The sequence below is a fragment of the Oncorhynchus keta genome, chromosome 11 (assembly GCF_023373465.1).
Source record: "Oncorhynchus keta strain PuntledgeMale-10-30-2019 chromosome 11, Oket_V2, whole genome shotgun sequence".
In the NCBI taxonomy this organism is placed as follows: domain Eukaryota; kingdom Metazoa; phylum Chordata; class Actinopteri; order Salmoniformes; family Salmonidae; genus Oncorhynchus; species Oncorhynchus keta.
The window spans coordinates 32,501,437-32,518,615 of record NC_068431.1 but is presented as its reverse complement, the minus strand read 5'-3'; the positions used below and the strand labels follow the sequence as shown (position 1 = coordinate 32,518,615).

At 39.5% G+C, this 17,179-nt stretch overlaps 2 protein-coding genes across 5 annotated transcripts; both read left to right on the top strand.

Annotated features, from left to right (window-relative positions):
* The first annotated feature begins 792 nt into the window (after positions 1–792).
* On the top strand, positions 793–5,955 carry LOC118390075 (uncharacterized). Of its 4 annotated transcripts, none has more exons than XM_035780270.1 (5): positions 793–1,127; positions 1,353–1,683; positions 1,879–1,987; positions 2,195–2,240; positions 2,346–5,955. In XM_035780270.1, exons 1-5 carry the CDS (start codon positions 889–891, stop codon positions 2,359–2,361), a joined length of 741 nt encoding a protein of 246 aa, XP_035636163.1. In that variant the 5' UTR covers positions 793–888; the 3' UTR covers positions 2,362–5,955. The 4 variants fall into 4 exon arrangements, with proteins under 4 accessions (XP_035636163.1, XP_035636161.1, XP_052312968.1 ...); XM_035780268.2 differs by having other exon boundaries at positions 795–1,127; positions 1,356–1,683; positions 1,879–2,009; XM_052457008.1 differs by having other exon boundaries at positions 795–1,127.
* A 161-nt stretch (positions 5,956–6,116) lies between these two features.
* aspa (aspartoacylase) lies at positions 6,117–16,211 on the top strand. Its single transcript, XM_035780271.2, has 6 exons — positions 6,117–6,706; positions 10,190–10,385; positions 11,029–11,122; positions 11,340–11,447; positions 14,141–14,250; positions 14,552–16,211. Exons 1-6 carry the CDS (start codon positions 6,234–6,236, stop codon positions 14,762–14,764), a joined length of 1,194 nt encoding a protein of 397 aa, XP_035636164.1. The 5' UTR covers positions 6,117–6,233; the 3' UTR covers positions 14,765–16,211.
* Positions 16,212–17,179: the final 968 nt, after the last annotated feature.

The following is a 17,179-nucleotide window of genomic DNA, read 5'->3' as shown; positions in this document are numbered from 1 at the left end:
CCCGGCATCAGAACGTTCCAGGCATTTCCGTGATTGGCAGATAGCAGGTTGATTGGCATGTTGGACCCCGCGAACACTGGGGTCCAACACATAACACACAGCTGTCTGCGGGTCGCTACAATATTATTGGCTAATATGTGTACCTTAAAATAAAGTGTTTACTGAAATGCAAAACGATACAATTGTGCAAGAAGTTACAACGTGTTACCCTTGATGGGAAACTTAAACAGGTCTTGAGTGAGGTCTGTCAGCAAAATTGTTCTTCAGCCCTCGCTGCAACACTGTAGTGGCAAGAGGAGAAAATTAAGATTTTAATCAGACAGACAGTTCAATATCATTTAAAACCAAGTGTTCGGCAAATCCATGCATACACTAAGTCGCAATTTCCTAAATATGTTTTTACCGTCACAACATTCCTTCAATTTCGGGACATGTAACAGTAACTGTTCAGTCTTGCTGAGTCTGCTATTCTGTATCATGTATCATCTTCGAGCCTCGAGCGACTGAAGATCACAGATTGGTCATCGCGTTTGTGATCTGCATAAAACATTGGGAAATGCTGAACTTTTTTACCGCCTACCACGCCAAGTTCGCGCCGCCCAACGGACCCCCGCCCACTCTCTTTCTCACCGCTTTCACAAGCCTCGATAATGAATGGGAAGTAGTGTTTCGCCGCGCGGCACCGCGTGCTAGAGTACACGAGCCGCGCAGCGCGAGTCAATGAAGAACTCATAGAAAAACCTTGGTTGGCCCACAAATATTCTCTGACGTTATATAACGATGTCTGCTCGCCTCACTTCCTGGTTGACTGTGTGAATTTGTCCAAACATGACCGCGTGTGCTGTGTACAGGTAAAATAGATAAAAGGTATATCTTTTTTTGTACCTCATGGCTTCTGTCAGTGACCTGCAAGCTCGACGAGTTGAAAATAATAATACACGCACTCTGTTGAGCTCAGAAGGCGTTTATGAAGCAGCAGAAGATAATTCATCCCAGATCATTCTGGAGAACCCCGATCCTGATATCGTTAAAACAATCTCACATTATTTCGATGCTGCTCTCAGTGGGCAGAAATATGTGTTATCCCATCCCGTCACAGACCATGGCGCTGAGTCTTCAGCAGACAGGTAAGCACACATGGAAAGATGAACCCAGATACATTGGTTAAAAGTCAGTGCTGTGCCCTGAGCAATGCTTCTCCATAAATGTGTGAAGCATTCAGAATAGATTCCTATAGCTAGCTTATTACAACAATGTCAAGAAAAATGTATTTGAATTAACATTCCAATTAACACAACCAAAAGTGTGAACATTGCAATGCTTGTCTTTCCCTTTTGTCACACATATATCAGTAGGGATTCAGGGGACAGCCTGTTCATAACTCAAGTGCCAGTGTCTGAGGTGGTGAGGTCTGTGAGAAGATACCACTCAAAGGAGAGGTCAGAGTTCACATGTACCATAGAATCAGAGGAGAGTGGGGACGAAGATGGACCTGCCACTCCCCAAAGGAAGCAGCAGGTCTCACAGGCAATGAAACATCACAAGAGGAAAGCAGAGAAGCATGGCCTGAAAAAGTACTCCTTTCCCTTTCTGGGGAGCGTTTACAGAAGTAAACCCCTATCTAGTCGAGAGTGGGCTTACAGAAACACACACCTACCACTATTAAATAGTGTGACCTTCTCGGTAAGTAGGCAGCACTTCTTGTGTCAAATTGGTATTGTAAAAAAGATCCTTCATAAAATAAAAAAAAGTGCAGCTTCTGATACTTATCATTTGGATCATATATAGGCCTAATGTATTTGTGGGTAACTAATGTGTCATATGCTTCTAAATGTCTTCTCAGTCTCACTGACATTAAATCCCTTTTGTTTCCAATAGAGTAAGGCAATTGGAGGCTTTTTTAGATGTGTCAAAACACTGAAGAAGTTCTCTAAAGGAAAAGCGACTTTAGCTTCAGCTTTACCAAACAGATATCTGGATAAGGAAGGTGAACTGTCTCCACTGTCAGAGTAAGGTTTCTACAGCTCAACATTTTGAAATAAGAAAAGGTTGTAATTGCTGGAGATGGTCAGTGCTCTTAAGGTAGATTTGAGCTATGAAACGGGGCAGAACACATTTCTTCCTTTGAGCTTCTTTATAATGATTGTATATTTCTGAGGTGTATAATGCTGTATTTTTTTATATGGACCTACAGACAGGAGGTGGAATCTGAAGGTAGTGATGATGACATCAGAGTGGTGGTGAGTATGATCAAATAATCTTACATTTTATCTAGGGTCTTTTTCTCATTGCATCATGAGTCAAATGATTTGCTATTTCATTTAATCAACATTTCTTTGTTACAGGAAAATACACTTTTAATGCCATTCCTGAAAAAGAAAAATAGTCAAACTTGGTGTTATCCATCATCTGAAGCTGAAAAGCAATGCAGAAATTTTTCATCTGTAAGCAAAGACTCCACCGCCAAGACAAAGAAACGGAGCACAAAGAAAACACAACACCTCCCTCATGTTAAACAAACTCTTTCCTTGGTTTCCAAAATGATTAAAGACACACCATCAAAGCAGAGTTTTGCTGGGTCACGGCGAATCGTACCTGAGAAATGTAACATGGCAGAAGAAGAGACTAACCCAGAGTCAGTCAGTTGCGTTAGGAGATGTTCATCTGGTAGGAGTTTAGTCCGCAATGAAACAGAAGAACCTGCTATACATTTAGCTGACAATACAGACGGACAGGAAGAGAACGACAACATGGACATTTCATTGACAGAATGGAAGACAATGCTGAATATCAGATTTGTCAGTGAGGAAGTAGAGGGGAGTAGAATAGACCAGGCAGTGGACATAACGAGTTCACCTATTAATGAAGTGCAGGAAAGTGAAGGAAGCTGTTTGGAGAGGACCCAAGTCGGCAGAGCCATGACCCCCAGTGTGACTGGGCAGCGCCCTGATCGTGACCATCAGAACCAGACAAGAGAAACAGAGGCTGATCCTGGAATTAATGGTCACAACCCCCCTTCAACAGATCCAGCGCTCACGAATGACTGTACAAATGTTGATGCTGGGGGAGACTATGATCAGAAGGGAAAGAAGAGGAAGAAAAAGAACAGGAAAAGAAAGGGAGGAGATGATGAAAGTATAGAGGACCAAGTTGGGCAGCCTCCATGCCAAGAAGCTCCAGATTATCAGGAACTAGTCACCTGTGTGAGTACAAGCACCATACAGGGAGGAGAGGCTACTGAGATAACCCAGGATAACAAGGCAGAGCATTCTGTGTCCGTGTCTGGTGAAATGATTATGCCACAGAAAAAGAAGAGAAAAAAGGAGAGGAGGAGGGATTCACCATGCCATGTTGATACAGATATATGCCTAAGACAGGAAGAGAACCCCAAGCTATCATCCCATGCTGGAGGTGGTGCTATAGTTCAGACCGAAGACATAGAACTGAAGAAAATGAAGAAAAAGTATAAGAATTCCACAGCACATGCCATCATGGAGGAAGGACCAGAAAAGGGAAGTTTTCTGAATTTGAGTTTGGAAACACAGTTAGATGAGGTAATAGGACCCCAAAAGGGGACAAACATTTCAACCCTCCCTGAAGATACTGTCATAAACCTACATGTAAATGGTACTGATATAAGACCGAAAACAATTGAGTGCTCTATCGTCCAACTTACTAAATTGGTAGCCCAGAGAAAGAAGCATAAAACCATGGCACCAATAGACAATTCTTTGGCACAGAGTGACGGCACAATTTATTTTAGGAAAAAGAAAAAGGCAAAGAAATATGGGGATTCCTGCAGCAATGAAATGGTGGGAAATTATACTGAAATTCCTCTGACTACAAGTACTTCATCTCAATCTGGTGAAATCAATACACCGGAGAAGAAAAACCGCAAACGAGATAAGAAACAGAATTCTGACATTCATGAAGATTCTTTGGCCAGACCCAAAGAGAATGTTGTGACCCATGAGAGGTCTGAAGACAAGGTTACGGAGAAGAAGCGGAAGAAGAGGAGGAAATCTTCAACTGAAGATGGCGCCGTTGTTCAACAACAACACGATAATATTCAAAAATTCCATATCACCCTCAAGAGTTCTGTGTCTGAATCCATTGACACTGTGCCACCAAGAAAAAAGGGGAAGAAAGATGGGGATGTAGTAACTCCTTTGAGCACAGAGGAGAGACGTCAAAAGGACAGCATACCACCTGAAACAGATGAGATCACTAGCCCAAGAAAGAAGAAGAAAAAGCGAGATGGATCTAAAGACACTTGTTCTGTCATACACCAGGATACAGCAGCTCCACTGGAAAAAGAGAGTATTGGCATATCTTTGGAGGGGTGTGAGAGTTCTGCTTTGACTCTAGATGACACAGTTTCTCAGAGAAAAAATAAGAAAAATAAGAATTCCCTCACCAAACATGATCCTGGGGGAAGACTGAAAAATTATGCAACTAAAATATCTCAGAGGATGAACGCAACTGTAAAAAATTCTAGACCAGAAGAGAAAAAAGAGATAGATACAGCTGAAGTGAGACTTGAAGCTGAAAGTGCCTTTATATCCTCAGAGAGAAAGAGGAAAAAGACAAAGAGGAGGAAATCCACTGATTACGAAGTACCAGCGGCAGGACATCAAGATAATGATAACACTGCAATACTAATTGAAACAACTCAGAGTTCTATGACCCAATATACAGAAACAGAGTCACAGAAGAAGAAGAAGAAAATAAATGATAACACTGCAATGCTAATTGAAACGACCCAGAGTTCTATGACCCAATACACAGAAACAGAGCCACAGAAGAAGAAGAAGAAGAAAATAAATGATAACACTGCAATGCTAATTGAAACGACCCAGAGTTCTATGACCCAATACACAGAAACGCAGCCACAGAAGAAGAAGAAGAAGAAGAAGAAGAAAATAAATAGAAAAACGAACAAGGAATCAGTTGCCCCGAAGCGCACAGATGGAAGACAGACCGGGGAGATGTCAGAGGCGACGTCAGGCTGTCTGCCTTTACCACAGATTAATCCTGATCCAGTATCAATCTCCCATGAACTGGTTTCATCAGCAGAGAAGAAAAAGAAGCATGGAAAAGACAAGAGGATGATGTATGTATGATACATATCAGGATTACCTCGCAACCGAACACATTGACACAGTGGTGATGTCATGAAGCATGCCATCTGAATAAAACAACTCATAGCTTGGAGAGGATTTTTGATGGGTGACCTTTGGTTATAAGTGAACAGATTTTTAAATGAGTAGATTCATTGTAGGCCAGGTTGCAATTGTAAATGAGAACTTGTTCTCAACTTGCCTACCTGGTTAAATAAAGGTCAAATTAAAAAAAAATGTAAAAAAAATTGTACACCACCTCTATGATGGTTGTTCTTCCACTCTTTAGAGACACTTGTATGCGCATTCAGATGATCAATGAACATATTCAGATGATAAATGTGCATGCATAGGCTAGTCAGATAAACAGTGAACGTTTTCAGTGTAAAGTTACCACTAAATGGTGTTTTTTAAAGAATATGTTTTATCCTACCCTGTCACCTAGTGGACAACTTAAGACAACACACTGGTTTTACTCAAACTGGTTTTATTGCAGTGTTCGTGACATGTTTATAACTTGGATTCTACTGTCATGATGTTTCATTAGTCCTCCATATAATGTATGCCAGTGACGCATGAGAAAGTGGTTGTGTACATTTGATAAGATTTGTTTCTTGTTCAGTTTTGAAATAGATTACATTTCTAATGTAATTCCCTTCAGTTAAGGTACATTGATGCAATATCCTTTGTGTGCAGTGCATCATATGAGTCTAAACATTGTCTCCACAACCATTATAGCTATAGTCATTTTTTTTTTATATTGGCTCCATACATGTGTAGTTGTAAGTATGACTGTCTATTGAAGGATGCACAATAAATGTACAGTTTATCAATGTTTTATTGTAAGACTAATGTGTTGGTGATTAGCAGCACTGTATTCATAGAATTAGATCAGTTCAGGCAAATATTGTCTAGAAAGATATATAGGCCTATAAAACATAACGTTCATATATAATTATGTAATATAAATTCATAATGTGGTTGCAACTTTAAGATTAACTGTGGAAATCATATTTATAAAATTGTAAAACCATATCACAACCAATCCATAATGGGGATAGCCTAGTATGTGTAGGCTGTTGTGGGAGGATCTTAACCCAACCTTCTCAAGTAATGTACAACACAACGGAGTTATGTTCGGTGGTGAGTGGTCACAGTAGTCCAGCGGCGATATTATGTAAGTGTACTACCCGAACAGCATTCATATCACAATTGGTTAAGAAACGTCAACCGTGGTTTTTATTGCCTGGCAACTTTCAGCGGCTGCTCTCCGAGTCCTCAAGCTCGTGCTTTCATCTGAGGGCTTGTATAAAACTGTTCAATATTCCAGCCTTCACTACCGCTATGACTTCAAGTACCAATGTCTCTTGTTTTCACGAGGCTCGAAGAGTTGCTATTTTTGGAGGCACGCACGGAAATGAAATGTCAGGCGTAACGCTTGTAAATCTGTGGATACAGAATGGAAAAGAAATCCATAGAAAGGGAGTTGAGACGAAACCCTTCATAACGAACCCAAGAGCCGTGGAGAAATGCACTAGATATGTGGACACAGATCTTAACAGAGCGTTCACGACCGAGAATCTCAGGTAAACAGCGGGGACCTTTGACGTTGAGTCGTGTTTATCTGTCTGTCCAGTGTTATTTAGTTCACACTACCCAAATACACTTAAAGTCTATATTGTCTAGAGACAACTCTGGAATTGCCATATTATAGATGTTCTTATTTTATATATATATATATTGTGGACCCATGGTGCTAAGGATGTATGTTTATTATAAGCAATTGCCGAACAGCTTATTATGGAAATCCTGAAGTTTGTGATTTTCTGAAAAAAAAATGAAAAAAAAGTTCAACTGCCCCAATTACAGCGAAGTTACTGTATTCATGCTCACACAGACTCACAGCTGATTTTCAGCCAGCCTCTGGGCAAAACCTGAGCAGAATGTGACTGAGTTACAAATGAGCTTGGAGTTGGTCCAAGTGCATGACAGCAGAAGGATTGGACTGACAGAAGTTCATGTTTTATAATACAGTAGCCTATTCATTAAATGACATGTGTAATGATTTATTTAGCTTCTAACTTGGCATTATGCCCCAATGGCCAAATAGGCCTAGTTTGAAAACTTCAGTGTGTATGCATGGGAAGCAAGCACCTTCCATCTCCTTGCTATCATGATTTTTGGTAGGCTTGAATCCACATTTTGAACCTTCAACATATAGTCTAAATGTAGAAATAATGCTTCTCTTCAGTGTCTGTAGATGTAGTCAAATAGATTATAAACTCATTTTTCACTTGAGTATTGCATCTACTCAGCAGACTCCTCTCTAGTCACACTACCATGTTGTTGACAGATCATTTAGGCAGGCTAAGCTGATTACCTCCTTGAAGACATATTCTAATTATAGCATTTCTATTTATATCAGGCCGATGGACTGCACTCTTGATTCCAAGATACATTCCTGTAATGTTTTTCTGGTTTCATACTGGCATTTTGGTGTTTGGTCTAAGCTGGTTGGTAGGCCTATAGTTGTCTTTTAACCAATCAACCACACATTTTTCATAATCTATCTGGCATAGTTTTTCTTTTATAGCCTGCTGAGGGTGGAGAATAACTGCATTTGACAGACCTACCTGTCTCTATTGTGCTACATGATAGTCCTAACTATCCGGACATTGCTAGATATGCAGTCAAAAGGGAGTTGGGCGGGGGGAGAGAAAGAGACAAAAAATGGGTAGCACAGGTGCCATTATGCTATTGGGGCAGCTTGGAGAACATGCTGGTTCAGCATTAGAGCATTTGTTGTTTTAGAATTGTTTTAAAAAAGGCATAGGAGAGGAAGGAAACATTTCAGCTATCCAATGGTATTGTGAATCAATTTTGTGAGCATAGGTTGCAGCATGATAAGAATCATTGAAGATTAGCTTAGTCATTAGTTCATAAGATGTTCAGAAATGTTGTAATAATTGCTCAGAAATGCTTGCCAGTTGAGACTTCCTCTGCTCTATGTTCGCTACATACTTCAGTCTGAGACTATCATCATTGAAGGAGTTTGTGGTGACAACAAAATGAGTTGTGTTGTACAAAACGTCATCAGCGATTGGATCATCCATAACCAATCAGAGTATCAATGCCAATGATACATTTTCCAAATGCCACTTTACCCACATGTGTTCTGGCTCTGACCCAACACATCCGTTTCTGGGACCAATCAGAACAGTTAGAATGTGTTTGTGTTCTAGACATCGTTGGGGGGGTAATCAGATCCAGACTCACTGCGGAGAAGAAACTAACATCCATGGCTGTGGTGTAGTGTTTCGCTGGAGCAAGGAGTTTGGGTAGCCAGGCAACAGAACTGCAAGGCTGTGAGAATATGGTCCAAATAAATGTGCTGCTTTTGAGTGTCAGAAAAAGAACATGCTTTGTGATATTGTTGTTCTCCAAAATGTTAGCTTTTTCCGACTCCCCAACAACAGGATGTTCCGGTTTTCAGGGGAAATAGAAAGAGAGCCTGTGACACTACTGCTTTTGGACGTTAACAAGGCGACACTCCATCTTATCTCTTCCCCCACATTTACTGGATTGGTTCAACAGTGCAGAAGAGAACCCCCATTTTTTTTTCTTCTCGTCAAGACCAGTATGTAGGGGATCTAGTTTCAGGCGTTTCTTTTACGCCTGCTACATTAGTTAACCAACATGTAGAAACGTACCCTTTGAATGTGAGCATAATATGCATGAGTCTGATCATACTTCTGTACTCTTAAAGGGATAGCGCAGTTAAAAACGTGATTTTTCTGTCAAATAAAAAATATATTTCCACATTATGAGGTCGAAATAACACTCTGAAATTGTGAAATGTATTATAATGCCCTTATGTATGTAACAAATGCTTTCCCATCCTACCTGTAGCAGAGTAGGCGTTTTCAATATTTGTGGGCTACAACTTACTGGTGAAAGTTTTGTTGGTCTTCTTACATTAGGGTTAAAGTGTAAGTCTTATATCACCATTTGTTTATTGTAGCGGACTCCACTGTCAATCATTAACAGCCTCATTTATTGTAAGGCATGTGCTGTGTTTTGAATCACATATTTACTAGGGATAATCGGTAGCTTATAAATGGCTGTTTAGTATAAAGGCCTAGTATGTGGGGTATGTAAGACCACTGTTTACTAGACAAGAGGTGAACAGTATTGTACACTAAACAAACATATAAACGCAAGATGTAAACTGTTGGTCCCATGTTTCATGAGCTGAAATAAAAAATCCCAGACATTTTCCATATGCACAAAAAGCTTTTTTATCTCAAATGTTGTGCCATTATTTGTTTACATCCCTGTTAGTGAGCATTTCTCCTTTGCCAAGATAATCCATCCACCTGACAGGTGTGGCATATCAAGAAGCTGATTAAATTATCATTACATAGGTGCACCTTGTGCTGGGACAATAAAATGCGGGGGGCCTTTTATTGTCCCCAGCACCTGTCAGGTGGATGAGGAGAATTTCTGTCTGTAATAAAGCCCCTTTCTGGGGAAAAACTCATTATGATTGGCTGGCTCCCCAGTGATGCACTCCTACCCAGTCATGTGAAATCCTAGGGGCCGAATTAATTTATTTCAATTGACTGATTTCCTTATATGAACTGTAACTCAGTAAAATCTTTGAAATTGTTGCATTGTTGCATTTATATTTTTGTTCCGTATAGTTCATCAGTATAGTTATTACCCATATGGATTTCACATTGTTAATACAATGTTGCTCCTATAGTAATTACACTGTTACTACACAGGTGTTAGAACTACTAAAAGTAAAGTGCTCCTGAACTACCTGGTAATTACCAGGCCTAGCGGTTAGCGCGTTAGGCCAGTAACCGAAAGGTCGCTGGTTCGAATATCCGAGTCGACAAGGTGACAATCTGTCGATGTGCCCTTGAACAAGGCGCTAAACCCTCATTTTCTCCAGGGGCACCATACTACTATGCCTGACGCTGTAAAACAACACATTTAACTGCACCTATCTGGTGTGTGTGACAATAAAACAAGTGGTTAACCTGTCAGTGGTGTATCCACAGCGCCCCTAGTGGAGATGACCTGCCCTACGAGGTCCAGAGGGCCCAGCAGATCAATGAGATATTTGGACCTAAAGGAAGCCCTGAGGCCTACGATGTCATCTTCGACCTCCACAACACTACCTCCAACATGGGTTGTACGCTCATACTGGAGAGCTCCAAGGATCACTTCAACCTCCAGATGATGCATTACATCAAGGTGAACTTAGAAAGTGTTTTCTCCCTCTCACTTTCTCAAATAAAACATGCTTTTTGGGCTCAGTTAGAATTTCAGGCAGTCAATTCAGGAAATAAACAAAAATTACAATTCAGTAACTGAAAAAATTGCATTTATTTTCTATAACTTCTCAATAAACTGAAAAGTAGAAGCTATTTATTTCAGAAGTTTTAACATGTCTGAAGTTTAAATTCAAATCACTTCCTGAATTGACAGCCGTCAATTTGAATTGAGCCCAACCCTGGTCCAGGAAACCACCGTTCTGTGTTTCCTCTTAGTGCACTTCGCATAACCTTTCTCACTCACTAACCCATTATGGGTTAGTTGTATGAATAATGAATAATTTCATTGATTGAATCACAAGGTTACCTATTATTACCTATGTCAGTTTACTATAGGGAACCTATAGGAAGTTAGCTATTGTATAAAGAGGAGGGTTAAAACCACTTATTAAACACTGGTTTGACTATGGTCTTTTAAGTGAAAATTGTTCATACTTAGCCTTTTATTGTTATATTTCTGACTAATGTGTTATTAGCGGCCATATTGTAATGGAAATAATGTTTTCTGTGTTGAGGTTGTGTGTTTGTTCACATGCTGAGACATCTTTAATTATGTCATGCAGAAAGCCATAGCTCCTGACAGTTGTCCAGTTCTGCTGACTGAACACCCGCTACTCAAGTATTCAACTTCACGCTCTGTGGCCAAGCACCCCATCGGTGAGTGTAAATTCCAGCCTTACAGCCTATGAAGAATTTGAGATGTTGTAGTACGTTGGGGGCATTTATTCACTTTTTAAAAACTTTATAATGTAATAGTAATTATTAAACAAGTCAAAAATAAGCCAAGTTTAAATAGATTCAAATTGAATTTGTCCCTAAAGAAGACAACATATTTAAAGGATATATTTAAAGGTTTTGAATGTGTTTATTTCAGGTCTAGAGGTTGGCCCACAACCTCAGGGGGTTTTGAGGAGCAACATCTTTGAGTCTATGAGGGTGGTACTGAAACATGCCCTGGACTTCATTGAGCTCTTCAACGAAGGTGTGTAACATTTGTGTAAAATTTATAAAAGATAAGCATTCCATAGATTTTGTACAGCACACATCAGCTGGCGGTAAATGAATATGGTTATAAGGTATTAAAAACAAAATACCTACGCGGTAGTTTGAATGTCCCACTGTCACGTTGTATAAAGGATTGGAGACAGGCGCAGGAATACACAATAGGGGGTTTAATACTCCACCCAAAAATACAACATGCCATGAAAGGCACGGGGACAAAGCCCAAAACACGTAAACAAAAACACAGGGATGTACCCCAAACAAAAGAGCGAGGTTGAACGTCTAATAAATACAAGGGACGAGACCTGTAGTAGCAATACAGTGAGGGAAAAAAGTATTTGATCCCCTGCTGATTTTGTACGTTTACCCACTGACAAAGAATTTATCAGTCTATAATTTTAATGGTAGATTTATTTGAACAATGAGAGACAGAATAACAACAAAAAAATCCAGAAAAACGCATGTCAAAAATGTTATAAATTGATTTGCATTTTAATAAGGGAAAATACTATTTGACCCCCTCTCAATCAGAAAGATTTCTGGCTCCCAGGTGTCTTTTATACAGGTAACGAGCTGAGATTAGGAGCACACTCTTAAAAGGAGTTATCCTAATCTCAGGTTGTTACCTGTATAGAAGACACCTGTCCATAGAAGCAATCAATCAATCAGATTCCAAACTCTCCACCATGGCCAAGACCAAAGAGCACTCCAAGGATGTCAGGGACAAGATTGTAGACCTACACAAGGATGGAATGGGCTACAAGACCATCGCCAAGCAGCTTGGTGAGTAGTTGACAACAGTTGGTGCGATTATTCGCAAATGGAAGAAACACAAAAGAACTGTCAATCTCCCTCGGCCTGGGGCTCCATGCAAGATCTCACCTCGTGGAGTTGCAATGATCATGAGAACGGTGAGGAATCAGCGCAGAACTACACAGGAGGATCTTGTCAATCATCTCAAGGCAGCTGGGACCATAGTCACCAAGAAAACAATTGGTAACACACTACGCCGTGAAGAACTGAAATCCTGCAGCGCCCGCAAGGTCCCCCTGCTAAAGAAAGCACATATACATGCCCGTCTGAAGTTTGCCAATGAACATCTGAATGATTCAGAGGACAACTGGGTGATGTTGTGGTCAGATGAGACCAAAATGGAGCTCTTTGGCATCAACTCAACACGCCGTGTTTGGAGGGGGAGGAATGCTGCCTATGACTCCAAGAACCTCATCCCCACCGTCAAACATGGAGGTGGAAACATTATGTTTTTGGGGGTGTTTTTCTGCTAAGGGGACAGGACAACTTCACCGCATCAAAGGGATGATGGACGGGGCCATGTACCGTCAAATCATGGGTAAGAACATTAACCCACAAGACAATGGTAAACAAAGGGCACATATATACAATTACTAATCAGGGGAAATGGGAACCAGGTGTGCGTAATGAAACAGTTCAATAACGCCTAGAGGCCGGTGACGTAGACCTCCGGAACTCGTGCACGGAATGAGCAGCAGTACCAGGGGAATCCGTGACACCAAGAAAACAATTGTTGTAAGAGAAAGATTTTTGCAGAACATATTGTGGTTTCTACTCTAAATACAAATCTAACATTAACAAAACTTTTATCTTCGAGAGATGTCTAATAGGCTAAGTCGTTTTTTATCTCTTTTAGTTTTGTATAAAAGCCTTCTCTGCTCCCCCTTCAGCCTATCTGGCATTATCAGCATCACTGTAATGACTCAGTTTTTGTGACATTGCTCATGGGTGAGCAAGTCGTGTTCTCCTTACATGAAAACCTTTTTTAAGTAATCCTTCCACTTCAACTATTTCATAAGATCCCCTTCCAGTTCCTTCAGACAGACAGTGTTTGCCTATTTGAGGTATCATGTAACTTGTACAGATGTAGGATCTTAATTTGACCAGTTTTTCAAAGCAAAAAATAGTTCTGTAGCAACAGGAAATGTGAATAATTTTATTTAGAGCAAATGTCCTGCAACAACAGTGATCAAATTAAGATCATACATCTGTATATAGCTGTAAAATATGTAAAAGTATGCTTGACAACTATTGGAAATATGAATGGGGAAAAAAGCTGCATGATACCTCAACTGCAACCACTGCAACAAGCTTTCCTCAAAATGTTCTGTAAACAAGCAGTAGTTCTCAAGAGTGAATTGAAGTTTGAAGTCTGCATATGTTCATTCCCCTCACTAGGCCCGCTAGGCTGCTGAATGGCATACTTGTTGGAAGTTGGTTAGTTTCCATGTGATTAGGAGCCAGCAGGGTTTTGTAATCTGGTGTCCAGGAGCCTGGCTCCAGTGTCCACAGTGGGGGCCTGATGAATGCTGTGTGCCTTGGTACTGAGTTGTGTTTTCTGCTCTGAGAAATTAAACTGTGTGTGAGGTCCTCCAAAACAACAGTTGGAACTACGGGATATTTTGTACATGATTGGCGATTAATCAATGAGGGAAGAAAAAGTCATGCACATAATCATAGTCAAACTTATTTACAAAATAACACAAATACATACTGTACATAGGCTACATTATTATTGATATTTCTCATAACTGTTGAGGATTATTTTATTACTTCAGTGCTATTTGTTTTGTCCTTTACTTTATTTTGCATGCACAGTAACAAGTGAGGACCATGTGGTGTGTTGTTTATATTGTGTAGGCTTGGAGTTTCCCCCCTGTACAGTGGATGTGTTCAGAGTTTCAGAGAAGATGGACTATCCCAGAGACACCAATGGCAACATCATTGCCATGGTGCACCCCAATCTACAGGTACAAAACCGGGCAATTAAATGCTATGATACTTTTAAATGTCTATTGTTATTTGCTTATTGTAACTTTTTGTTCCTTTCAGTTACAGTTTTCAGTCTGTTTTTGGCCTAATGTCTTGGGTAACAAATATTGAATTAGTAGTGAATTTCAATAGCCTGTGATGGTGTATCCAATGACAGTCAGAATCCCAGGCTGTTTTCTTTAACTGTGGGGATGCAGTAGTTTGTTACTTTTCTTCAAAAAAGCAGAACTCTAACTCTTGAGCTTAGAATTTCCTTGTTGTTGTTCATTCCTCCTTTAGGACTGTGACTGGGAGCCGTTGAACCCTGGTGACCCTATGTTCCAAATGTTTGACGGGACAACCCTCTGCTACGAAGGTGCTGGCACCGTCTATCCCACTTTTATTAACGAAGCTGCTTATTATGAGAAGCAGCAGGCGTTCGTAACTACCAGACGAGAGACCTTAGCAGCTGGTGCTATCAAAAAAAACATAGGACAAAGTTACAGTGTATAGTTTACTTCAGTTTGTAAGCCCCAGCAATATTCTATATTCTTTACAGTTCATCTTTATTATATTAGATCTATATACAATATTCTTTATAGTTTTCCCAATGACACCACTTAAAAAGAACATATCTTTCACATTGATAATTAGAGAGTAATGTTTCATACTCTCTGTACTTTTTTAGATGTCTTATTGATATGTTGTTCTAAGATCAACTAACTATGCAAAGTACAGTCACTGTGACTCGAGGCACTGCTAGGTTTTTAATGAAGATTTGAACTTTTTCTATCCTAAGAATTGTTGTGATGAATACATTTTCTGTTATTTTTAAATAGATTTTATTAAGCAAACTTATAAAGTTTTGTGAAGTGAAAGTAAGCATATCTATGACAAATACAAAGTACCGCAATCCCAAGAAGAACCACAACACTTAAGCACTGTTCTTAATACTGTATTCCTTATAACCGCTCAGGAAGTTGGGCAATTTTATATTATATCAAAAGAATAGCCTACAACCTGAGAATCTTTATGTTGTATCTATTATACTTATAATCAAGTTGTTACAATCAATAAGCTAGTGAGCTTGGCCTTAAAATACAATAACAGAACCTCTTGATGCTACCTAACCTCTCTACTGATGTTGGATCTTAATTTGAGGACTCTTTTGTTGCTGAGAATGTTCCTGCAGAGCAGAAAATGCAAACTTGTAGTGTATTTGAGTTATTAAAAGGCTTCTAAAGTTTGTAATTTCCACTGAAAAATGTCAGACTTGGTTTGCCCTAATGAAAAATGTATCAACTCCTACAAAAATGTCCATTAGTTATAATCCACATAATAATTCACATTTCTTGTTGCTGCAGGATTAAATTAAGATCCTACATATGTATACAATCAATGCCACCTAACCTTTCTACAATGGTCACTATTATGGTGCTGCTACTATTGTCCTACTATTGCCTTAAAATAAGTGATTTCTATGATAATTGCATGACATTTGTGAGGGAAAGTTTCATTTGTAATCCCAGATGTGGAATAAATACAGATGCTATTTTGATACGAAGTTGGATATGTAAAGGGGATTTATTTTCATGTGACGAGGTGTGATGTGTTTCAAAAGGTAATTTACATGTGTTTGGTGTCAGAAGGTAGAACATAGTTGATGGTGGTATTATTGTTATTTTGATGTACTGTAAGTGGGTTTTAATGTGTGATGTAAATTTCGAAAATAACATGAGTGGACATATGAAATCTGTTCAAAATATACTGTATGTATATTGTGCAATAATTTCCATTCCAATAATGTCCTACGCATTTGTTGTTTGTTGAAATGTTATAGCAATCGTGATCTGATTTAAAGATTTCATTCCAATCCCTCAGAACAGTTCAATTGTGGTATATGCCATGCCTTTTTTGTAAAAGTGACATAATCAATAAATGTCATTTGCATTATACCATCAGTAAATTGATCATAGTGGTTTTTATCATACAATTTTGTAAAATTAAGAAGAAAGTTGTACATGCACTCTTATCTTCTGATAATTGGAATCAAAAACAGAGATAGATATACAGTATATATCTATGTACAGTATTTGTTTTTAGAATGTGCCATCTCTGCAATGTCATTATGCTATACGAACACAAGAGAGCAGCGCAGCTCTGTTTTTATTTGTAATTTTATTTCACCTTTATGTAACCAGTTGGCCAGTTGAGAACAAGTTCTCATTTACAACTGCGACCTGGCCAAGATAAAGCAAAGCAGTGTGACAAAAACAACAACACAGAGTTACACATGAAATAAACAAACATACAGTCAATAACACAATAGAAAAGTTTAAATACAGTGTGTGCAAATGAGGTAAGATAAGGGAGGTAAGGCAATAAATAGGCCATAGTGGAAAAATAATTACAATTTAGCAATTAAACACGAGTGATAGATGTGCAGAAGATGAATGTGCAAGTAGAGATACTGGGGTGCAAAGGAGCAAAAAATAAACAACATTATGGGAATGAGGTACTATTTACAGATGAACTATGTACAGGTGCAGTGATCTATTTGTGAGCTGCTCTCACAGCTGGTGTTTAAAGTTAGAGAGGGAGATATGAGTCTCCAGCTTCAGTGATTTTTGAAATTTGTTCCAATCATTGGCAGCAGAGAACTGGAAGGAAAGGCGGCCAAAGGGGGCATTGGCTTTGGGGGTGACCAGTGAACTATACCTGCTGGAGCGCGTGCTACGGGTGAGTGCTGCTATGTTGACCAGTGAGCTGAGATAAGGGGTGACTTTACCTAGCAAAGACTTATAGATGACCTGGAGCAAGTGGATTTGGCGATGAATATGAAGCGAGGGCCAGCCAACGAGAACATACAGGTCGCAGTGGTGGGTAGTATATGGGGCTTTGTTGACAAAATGGATAGCAATGTGATAG

What these genes read in the sequence shown, in the direction of transcription:
- LOC118390075 (XM_035780267.2), top strand. Translation starts at nt 889, where the DNA reads ATGGCTTCTGTCAGTGACCTGCAAGCTCGACGAGTTGAAAATAATAAT. An exon ending in GAACTGTCTCCACTGTCAGA is followed by an intron (nt 2,010 to 2,194) that starts GTAAGGTTTCTA and finishes ATGGACCTACAG; the next exon opens with ACAGGAGGTGGAATCTGAAG. An exon ending in ATGATGACATCAGAGTGGTG is followed by an intron (nt 2,241 to 2,345) that starts GTGAGTATGATC and finishes TCTTTGTTACAG; the next exon opens with GAAAATACACTTTTAATGCC.
- aspa (XM_035780271.2), top strand. Translation starts at nt 6,234, where the DNA reads ATGTACAACACAACGGAGTTATGTTCGGTGGTGAGTGGTCACAGTAGT. An exon ending in TTCACGACCGAGAATCTCAG is followed by an intron (nt 6,707 to 10,189) that starts GTAAACAGCGGG and finishes GTGTATCCACAG; the next exon opens with CGCCCCTAGTGGAGATGACC. An exon ending in AGATGATGCATTACATCAAG is followed by an intron (nt 10,386 to 11,028) that starts GTGAACTTAGAA and finishes TATGTCATGCAG; the next exon opens with AAAGCCATAGCTCCTGACAG.